Genomic DNA, 10,135 nt, shown 5'->3' with positions numbered 1-10,135 from the left:
ATTGCGCGAAGCCGTCCGGCGCGTAGCCGCGCTGGCCAATCCCCTCGCAGCGGCGCGCGTCCTTCTCCGCCGAGCCAATCGCGGAGGGAGGCGCGGCCTGGCGGCCGGCCAAGCTAGCCAATCAGCGAGCGGAACCCCGGCGGGCGCTCCCTCCGCCCCTCCCGCGTTCGAACAGCGACCGCCAATCGGCGGCGACGGGGCGGGGCCAAGCCTGGCTGTCCCTTAACGGCCGCCGAGGGAGGCCGCCGCCGGCCATGCGGGTAAGGGCCGGGCCCAGCCCCGGGAGCACCCGGCGGGGCCGCAGCCCCCAGCGCCGCCAGGCCGCCCGCAGCGCCCCGCCCCTTTTTCCTAGCTGAGCGGCAGCTCCGCCGGCCAATCGCGAGCCGCGGCGCTGTCAACAGGAGCGCGAGGGCGCGGGCGGCCAATGGGAGCGCGGAGGGGGCGGGGCTATGGCGCGAGGAGGGGCGGGGCCGAGGCGCGGTAAGGGGGCGCCGAGGGGCTGCGGCTGCGCGCGGGGCCGGGGGCGAAGGGCGGGAACCTGAGGGGGCGCCGCGATCGTGAGGGGACCCTGAGGGGGCGCTGGGGGCCTGAGGGGGCTGCGGAGCCCTGAGGGGGGATCTCGGCCCCGGGCGATGCCGGTGGCTGCCAGAGCCCCCCCCCCCTTGGCACCCAGCTGCTCTCGGGGTGCCTCTGCCGCCTCATAACCTTCAGCTCTTCGGGACTCTGCGCCGTTATAAAAATAATAAAGCTTTTTTTCTCTTCCCCCCCCCCCCCGCCCCCCCGCTTTATTTCCAAAATCGCTCTCAGAGGGGCGTGTGTTTCTGGGTAACTTCCTTCCAGTTTGCCCCTTATCAGCCATACCCAAGGGAAACCGCTGGAGAAGCCACCTGGAGAACGTGCTAAAGCCCCTGGCTCCAGGGAAACGGGGAGAAGGCAGCGGTTGTCCATCCATTTAATTCGTGTAGAAATGAGTTTTTATATTTCAAAACTACTCTCAGTGAGATACGGCTCTAGATACTTAAAAATAATTAAAGTTTAAACCTGCGTGTCCTTGTGAGCCCTGTGAGGAATGGTCACGCTTTGGAGGCACTAGGCTGCCGCGAGGCAACAAGGATTTATTCCTGGTGTTGTCACAGACCGCCAGGGTGACATTTATTTCTTAATGCCTCTTTTTGTTCTCCATCTGCAAGATGATCATAAGGTTTTTCTGCAGTGGTAGAGCTTAGGGTGAATTCGCTAGGGCATAGAAGATGCTGAAATAAGCACTGTAGGAAAAGTGAATAACCAACGTGTTTCAAAGCCTTTTTCTCGATGGAAGTACAGATACTGGAAGCATGTTTTTATGCTGCTGTTCTTGTAAACTGCTGCTTTGAGTGCTGTAAGTCCATCGCTCAAGTGTTTTGTATGCATGTGTTTTATTTGTGGTGTTTTTAACTGTGATTCCTGTTTGACATCTTTTCTTTTTTACCAATTAACAATGAAGTGAATTATCTCAAACCAGTTCTGATGCATTTTTGAATCAACATTCTGCAGTAATAATAAAACACGTGTTCACGTAACTGTGTGGTAGAACTGGTCAGCTGCAGCCTAGCTCAGCTCTTGGTTTTGTTTCTGAGGAGTGTGTTCGGTGCAGTGCAGGCACAGAGCCCCCTTCCGCAGATGTAAATGCAGTGACAATAGGCCCGTTCTTTAATTGTGCTTCACACAAGTCTCAAAAATGGACTGTGGAATCCCAGATTTTAAACATATAAACACCACAACTTTGCTGTACTGGGATTCAAAGACCCCCTTATGTCCCAGCCTCGATGTGTGATGGGGATTTCTTTCTGAGTTAGAGGAGCTGCGGCAAGTACAGTGCTGATCAGCTAGCAGCTATTTGCAGGCATAGCGCAGGGCAGGAGGAGAGGTTGGGTTTGGACTGCCACCGTTTCCTGGGGTGGTTTGGCTGAAAAAATTGCTGCTTTAATCAAATTCTGTTTCTTCAAACAACAAAGTCCAATGGCTTTTTGAAATAGGAGGGTGATACTTAATTCTTTATGTTTGCAGGGTCACTTCATACTGGGACATAAGATATGGAAAACCATGACTTGGTGAATGCTGTGCAAGAAATCCCTTCAGCTTCTGTGGACTCTGATGTCAGAAATACCCACAGCTCTGTTTGCAATTTGAATTGTAACAGGTAAATGATACGTTGAAGGAATTACTAACAAATGCTTCTGTTATTTTTGTTTTTCATAGGTAGTATGCTTGATATAACGTTGTTACCAAGGTGAAGTAATATGTAATATTCTAATATATTTTAGTTTTCTTTACAATTGCAGGTAAAATGTTTAATGAGAAGCCTTAATGAAAGAAATGCTAAAATCTTCCTTAAACTTTATAACTTCCGTTGCCTTGTGCAACTTAGAATGGGGAGGGAATTGTTTTTCTTTTCAATGTCTAAGCTATATTCAATGAATAAGAAGGGCAAATATGGACTAATGGCCCACGTGTCAGATTAGGAGAAGTTCTTCGTTGTCTTGCTGAGATAAGAATTACAAGTCGCTTACTACATGTGCAGCTTCTCAAAATGAGGCAGTAGTCTTGAATTTTGTAACTTGTTTCTCAGAAGCTTCTATCTGTAAACTTAGAACCTTAGAGTCTATGAAGAAGCACATAGATTTGATGAAAAGCTGTCTTTATTGACATTTGTACTAGTGAGCAATAACATTTGTGCTGATTATGCCGTCTGTCTTGGAAAGCTCCTGTGTTTAAATGGTATGTAAGATAACACTGTAGATTCTGTGACACTTTCTTGAAAAATAACCTCATTCTTATGGAAGTCGCTTTTTTCAGCATGATCAGGGTCACAATGTAAATTAAGCATATAATTCTTTTATGATTGTATAGGGTCTGTAGTATATTATTTTGGCCACTATGTTGGACAGGTGGCACAATAAATAATTGAAATGTTTTTCCTCACGTTTCGCCAGAAGTCCCTCGTCCAATCCCAATGGAGTTTCTGGTTACTCAGGGAATAGCAGGTCCTCATTAATACCTGGTTCCATTGAGCTGCTTTCCTCCTTCGTGCGAGATATCCAGAACGTTGGAAATGCTGACTCAGAAATTGTGAAGAACTGTGAGGTATTTGATATTCATGTTTATATAAAAGAAGAAAAAAATATTATTGTATCAGCTTTGCATTTTATAAGACGGATCTAGTGATAGTACAGTTTAGCAGTAAGAGATTAAATACATCTTTGTTCTTTGTGATGGGACAAATGTTTTTACAGTGCTGTGAGCTAATCATGTGGATGGATTTTGTCGCGATTTCATCTTCGCTTTTTATGTATGAGTGTTCTACAATTACAATACTGGCGTGAATGTTTTTTTCAGTGTTAAGATAGAGATTGCAAATTTTTAAACTGAAAATTTTAAACCTCTAAAACTGCAGCACGTCAAGATGAAGTCTGAAGAGATCCTAGAAAGTAGTTGTTTTTTCTTCTTCTAAAAATGGCTCTGTTTCAGTTGCATCATTTATTTATTCTGTTTGTAAAGAGGTGTAGATTATTAGTTTGTTTTCAGATTTAAAACAACACACAAACCATTATCTTGGTGCAATGAGCTGATTCTCACAATCCCTTTTTTCCTTTTTAAAAAAAAATTATATTTTATCATTATTTTTAGTCTGTAGGGAACATCAAGTTTCCACACCATGGGCTGGTTCTTGCAGAATTTTTGAGCTTTCTGGCTGCTCTCCAATAAAATGTCTTCTGACAGATGCTTAATTTGGTGCTCTTTAACAGCTCCAAGAAAAGAGTGTAGATATCTGCATTTAGGCACGTGTTTTATGTCCTGTGTCCTAGGCATCAAATACCAGGCTCCATAAACATTAGCATAAAACTAGTTATAAAAATTCAGAGTTTACCACACGTTAGGAACACTATATATTTATTTATTATATTTTAGTTTTCACTAAACAGTTGTGCATCTTTTTCTTTGGCTGAATTGTCGAAAGGAAGATTTTCTGTGTTGGAGCAAGTGGTTCACTGGACGTGAGGATACTTAATTATCAATTTTAAGATTGCCTGGATCTTATTGAACTGAAACCTGCATTTCCAAACTTCAACTGTATTTTTCTGCCAGCTGTGTTTTCTTTTAAGTTATTATTATTATTTTTTTAAATAGAATAACTCACTTCCCTTGTTCATTTTTTTAAAAGCCAAGCTTAATTTTAGGGACATACTATCTTTTTGTGTAGAAGGGTCTTTTTTTTTTCTTTTTTTTTTTTTTTCTCCAGTGAATATGTCTATCGTGAATAGTTTGCTGTGATTGATGTGACAGGCGTCTGCATGTATTGCGGGGTGCACAACCAGAGGGATGTTATGAAAAATTTGTAATATGTCAATGCCTAAGTATAAGATTGCAAAGCCATTATGTAACTAGAATAAAAGGTAAGAGATTCAATATGAGTATGCCTTAATTATTTTACTTTGTGATTTAATAGACAAGGTGGCTGCAGTTATTGAGACTGGTAGAAAAGCAATGCCAGGAACAAATAGTTGCCCAGCAAGAACAGTTCCACCATCAAATCCAAGTGAGTAATGATTTGTTCATGTGGGTGGGTTAGGTTAAATGTTTCTTTTTCTTTCTTTCTTTCCCAACTGCCATGCAAAACAGCACACTACAGTGTTGGGAACTCTTAGTCTTTTTTTTTTCCCTCCCTTCCATTCCTGTAAGTGTACTGGGCCTGACAATTCAGGCAGTCGGTTACTGGGACTGGACTGGCAATTTACAGGGTGCATATTTGAGATAGCCTTGGCAAATTAAACAAGTAACTGGTAGGAACCATTTCAGAGGTGAAGATTCTTGGATTATTTGTTTTCAGGTGTTTATTGTCAAAAAGGTTGGCTCAGAATGCCTGAATGATAATTGGACTTTGTCCAATTATTGGACAAGCTGTTTTATGTTATCTGTTAGACTGTATCATTTCTAATATTGAAACAATGCAGTTTTCTTTTCATCAGAAAATGTTGCGCAACTTGTGGTTCCCTAGTCAGTACATAGCACAGGAAGACGTTCACTGTAATAGCTGAACACCTCTTTCACCCTTTGGTTAAACAGTCTCCTTTCTAAGGAAGAAAGATGGCTCACACGAAGATTCACATTTTTGCTGAAGTGTATTTATCCATTAAACCAGAAGAAATGTATATGTATGTATAAAAGACAGTATACTCTAACTATGTAATACCTAATGTCTTCATCATTTTGGTTGCTGTTTTTCCCTTCCCTTTCCTGATGCCCTCTACACTAGTAGTAACCAACAGTTCCTGAACTGAATTAACAAGAGGTACTGTCCTTTTATCCTATCTCCTGTTTCTCCCCCTCCACCTTTCTTTCTTTTCTCTCCCATCTTGTTGCTTTTGTCCCACCGGTGTTTCCTTATCCTCGTATTTCTTTTCCTCTTACTGTACTGGTTTGATTCACTTGTTGCTAGTGGTAGTCTTGACTAATCCATTGTGTTGCCTTTGCTGTTTTTTTGTCTTTATTAATAGGAAAGGCTACCTCTGGAAGAGTTTAGTTCGTGATATCAGCAGGGACTTAACTAACTGCATGAACTGCCTCACTAAATGTAAAAATCAATGGCTGTAACATATTTTCAGTTGTATGAATGCATTAGGTAAACCAGATGGAACTATTCCAAACTTCAACTGGTAGGCTAGTGAATTTTCTAAAACACAGGGGATTCAACATGTTCTAATAATAATAAATATAAAACCCCAATTTAATAACCTACTATTTGGGGGTAGAAAAGCAAGATGCTGCTTTAGCATTGACTCTGGCTTTGAGATAAGACTTGCTCTATGCTGTGTTTCAAGACCAACTGTGCTTATGAAAATATATCGTCATACCAAAATATGAGTCAAAAAACCTTGAGTTCATTTTGGAATTACGCTGGGGTCAGCCCTCAGCTGGTGCAAATTATACAGTAAAATACAAGTGTGCTAATGACATCCTGTCACCAACTGTGTATCATCCTAAAATCAGGATTTATTGAAGAAGATTTAAAAACATAAGAAACCTACCTATAATCCCAAAACTCTATACAAATTTCTTAAATTTCATTTTCCTAGGCCTTTTCTTCTCTTGAAACTATTTGTGACTCTGCAAGGAGAAGTAGAAGTACTGTTTAATTAGAATAATAGTCTTTCACCTTTCCTGCAAAGTACTATTGACGAAGATTAAATGCCAGCAGGGAATCTGATCAGTTTTTTTCCCCCACAACTCTGTTTCTTCCCTTTTATTCTCCCTTCCCTACCTTCTTCAACAGAGTTGAGTCACAGAATTAAATCCTAAATTACTGCTTTGGTCATGATTCAAATCACCAAAAACTTTGTTATTGCAGAAACGTCATCCCTGTTTGTTTTTTTTTTTAATAGAAAGAGTGACCTGAAATTCAGTTGTTAATTGTTTTGCAAGTTTGTAGAACATACAAGGCTTGATTCTGACTAGCATTACACGTAGGTTCCTTTAGAATTAAGCCTTTTTAAAAAAAATTCTCACTTTGAAAGAACGGATGAGTTTTGATCAATTTGTGCTTTGCACCTGCTATTCGTATGTGAGTAATGTACTGTAGCTCTGTGAATAAAGCAGTACTAGAGTTTCATGTTCTTAAAATTATTGAAAGTCGAGTTTTTTTTTTTCCCGGGAGAAATTGGTTTGAAATGTGTTCTTGAAAGCTACCATATACTCTGGTCTTGTAATGTGTAATAGGAGCTGTGCGCCCACAGAGAGTTCAGTAACTGCAGTACTGCTCTGTGGAAGTGCAGCTCCCTGGCCAAAGGGCACAGCCGTGGGCACTAGCGTGAAGTCTTTTCATAGCTCTTGACAGAAAAATTAGTTATTTCAGTATACTAGCACACTACTAAACAATTTAGTATAGTGGATGAGTTTATATACATATGAAATAATTCTTTGCAGGCGTTGCAGACTAAACAACCTGTTAAGTCTCTTCAAGTGACCTTGTTATAGATTTGCTCCACTCTATCATATTCCAAAAACCAATAAATCAAAATGTAAATATTTTTATTAAATGAACTACCCAATAATGCATTACTTAAATCAGATATTTTGAAGCCACGTTTTATGTGAATAATCTTACAGAGGTACATTATTCCTATTCGTGTAACAGAGTAATGGTTTATTCTTCCATTAAAGCATCCTTACAATCTTTAAATATGTAAATCCAAATTATAAAGTCTTTTAGACTTAAATTTAGCCAAGGACTTTGTCCACTTCTAATGATATGCCTGGATAACTGGTATTTCTTTAGGTGGCTGATAGGTAACTGTAGTTCTGAAGGCATGTAGCCAATACACGCATGCATGTTTTTTTACATAATTAAATGACTACTGAGACCTGTAATTCACTGCTTGGATATAGAGTTGTTACCATTCACCTTTTACTGTTCTGCACAGTATGCATATATCTACTTTTATGCATGAGATGTGGACGCATTGAAAAATTGGAATTGTTTGAAAGAAGTACACTAATTCCCTTCCTAATAACGTGAATTGAAGATGGATCAAGATATAAATATGACTTGTAGCATGATCTCATGGGAATTCTACCGTTTGTTTTTATCCTTTAGCTGATTCAGGATGAAATAAGGCAGTTAGTGAAACTGCAGATCAGCAATTGGGGTGTTGGCAAGAGCAGAAGTTTGCCTGTGAAGGTTACAGACGCTTTTTCGTCAATAGGAAGTCAAATGGGGATGCAATCTGAAGTCTCTGAAGAAAATGAATGCATTGTCAATCAGCTTAGATCTAATGAATCAGAAACTCAGCCAAATGCATCTGATCTGTATCAGGAATGTTTTGCAAATGATGCTTCGATGAACAGTGGGTATGGCACCCTTTCTGCCTCTGAACTGAACGCTAGCAAATCTAATGACGTTATCAAGTGCACAGACTGCACGGAGAAAACTTCTCAAGGACAGGGTGATGCAGCAGTATTGCAGAGCGATGCAGCTGTAGCCAGTGTTCAAAATACAAGAGAACTTTTACCAAAAAAAATAGAGGAAAACTGCTCATCAGGAAGGAATGATATTTTAGGTTTTCCTGTTGAATGTGAACGTAAGGTAAATGAAGCGCAATGTGGGAAAAAAAACAGGTAAGTGGTAAACTTTATTATACAGTCCCCACTCCGTAAATGCCTTTTGGTAACTAGAAACACATAAGAATTGAATGGAACTTCTTGATGGTAAGAACTAAAAAGACTAAAGTAAACACACGAAAATCCCCCTAAAACCTAAGGTGCTTGGTAGATAAATGTGTTTCTTTAGTCTGACGTTTCTGTGTGATGCATATTTACTTCTGCAGTGTTTATCTCTTGTAGAAGCTGATTACCAATTTTATATGACACATTTTGCTGTGATACTCAGCCTTTTTTTGCCAGCTTATATGCATGTATTACAGTCATAAATTGTATCAGACAACAGCCAAATGTGTGACTTTTTCTATTTTTGTTATTTTCTCTTTAGTTAATTTTTGTTGTTGTTTTGCTGTGTCCAGTAGGTGCGTGGATCTAGTAAACCTTTTTTTTTTTTTTTTTTAGCTACTTTGGCTCGTCTGTAAGCCATAATAACTGACCAAACTCTGCTCTAGTCGCACAGAATTTGTCACTCTCCCTGTCAGGCTAGACTAAAGGCAGTGGCTTCATACAGCCATGAGCAATATCAGAGCTCACATGGGCAGCATGTTGCCTGTGAATCCGTGATAGTATTTTGCAGAGATAAAAACGTTCTGTCTGTTGGAAAAACGGCGAATCGTGAAAATGAACTTGCATCTTGCTAGTATGCTATGAAACAGAACCAGCTTTCTTTAGAGGATTGGTTTTGGAGATGTGTTATCTCAACATACAAGGTAGATCATAACGCCATTGATGTGCTTGTTCTCTTCCTCCTTTCTATTGAAGTTAATTTCTGTAGGAATTGTTTCTCCATTGAAAAGGGGAATATATATTTATGGTATATGTGTGTTTCTTATCGTCTAGTAAGTCTTTAACATCATGGGCACAAAAGTTGAAACAAAACCAACCCAAAAGAATAAATGCAGAAGAAGTACAAGTAACCTCTATGCAAGGAAATGAGCAAGCAAAGAAATTACCGTTGGAGAATGTAAGTTTCCTTCTAATTTAGTTTTGTTTTTTAAATTTTATTCTCGTCACTCCTATTCTTTAGAGTTGTTCGGATTCAGTGTTTGCTTTCATACTTTGAGCATTTGAGTAGTGGTTTTTCCATTGACACGTCTAAAGTTCATGTGGGCAGAGTTTACTGCTTGGATCGTTCTATAGCTATGCATACTGCTCTTTTGGCTTGTTTTATTCCTTGCCTAGTTTTTTCTTGTCTTAGCTTGCCTCAGTGGCACGCGTTCTTTCCTTGTAGAGATAATAGTCACATTCTCAACTAAATCATCAGGTCATGGTAACTTACTGCGTCCCATCATTTTTTAAAGCATCTTTGTTTTACAGATGTTGGTCTTCCACTTCAGCTGGTGATGTCTCTTTAGGTATACAGAATTTAATGCAAGCTGCTCCGCTTTTTGCATATTGAGGCATTAGCCACTTGGTTCGGGACTAATAGTGTTTTTGTGTGTGTTTTTAGCAAACTCTTAGGCTAAAATCCAAACAAGTTTTTTTCTTTCTTGTATTGTGTATGTAAGAATAATAGATTTTATGCTTGTATATGATCATGATTTGGCTAATTTGAACTACTCCAAATGCAGCTGCAGCACTGGTTACTAAAAAACAAATAACCCACACAATAAAAGTTCAAGAGAAATTTTGTATTTTTAGAACTATTTGTGGTAACGCCTATTGCCATGATTACAGAATAGGCTCAAAATGCTTCTTTTGAGAAGATTTTTTTGTGTGTTTGTGTGTGTCCCTTCCCTCCTCCCCATCCCCACAATTAAATATTTCCTTCTGTATGTTCACAAATCTGATTATTTTGGGAAGTTTAACCACGTATAACATTTTCAACCCAAAAGGACAGTATGCAACATGATTGTATGAGTAGTCATCATACATGTAACTGTGAATTTTTAGAATTACTTTGAGTATATTAACTGTCGAAAGTGTCTCTATGCTATTTTAA

The 10,135-nt window shown here is 39.8% G+C and overlaps 1 protein-coding gene across 1 annotated transcript; it reads left to right on the top strand.

Annotated features, from left to right (window-relative positions):
• Nucleotides 1–79: 79 nt before the first annotated feature.
• On the top strand, nucleotides 80–9,008 carry MPHOSPH9 (M-phase phosphoprotein 9). The gene is made up of 5 exons (XM_083804388.1): nucleotides 80–260; nucleotides 2,047–2,179; nucleotides 2,973–3,123; nucleotides 4,487–4,576; nucleotides 7,631–9,008. The coding sequence occupies exons 2-5, from the start codon at nucleotides 2,073–2,075 to the stop codon at nucleotides 8,153–8,155; spliced, it is 873 nt and encodes a 290-aa protein (XP_083660514.1). The 5' UTR covers nucleotides 80–260; nucleotides 2,047–2,072; the 3' UTR covers nucleotides 8,156–9,008.
• Nucleotides 9,009–10,135: the final 1,127 nt, after the last annotated feature.

The sequence above is a fragment of the Anser anser genome, assembly GCF_964211835.1.
Source record: "Anser anser genome assembly, chromosome: 18".
NCBI lineage: Eukaryota > Metazoa > Chordata > Aves > Anseriformes > Anatidae > Anser > Anser anser.
The sequence above is the reverse complement of the archived record's forward strand: the minus strand, read 5'-3'. Positions and strand labels throughout refer to the sequence as shown.

Coding starts and splice junctions, on each gene's coding strand:
- MPHOSPH9 (XM_083804388.1), top strand. CDS start 2,073: ATGGAAAACCATGACTTGGTGAATGCTGTGCAAGAAATCCCTTCAGCT. Junction 2,180..2,972: donor TGCAATTTGAATTGTAACAG/GTAAATGATACG, acceptor ACGTTTCGCCAG/AAGTCCCTCGTCCAATCCCA. Junction 3,124..4,486: donor AAATTGTGAAGAACTGTGAG/GTATTTGATATT, acceptor GTGATTTAATAG/ACAAGGTGGCTGCAGTTATT.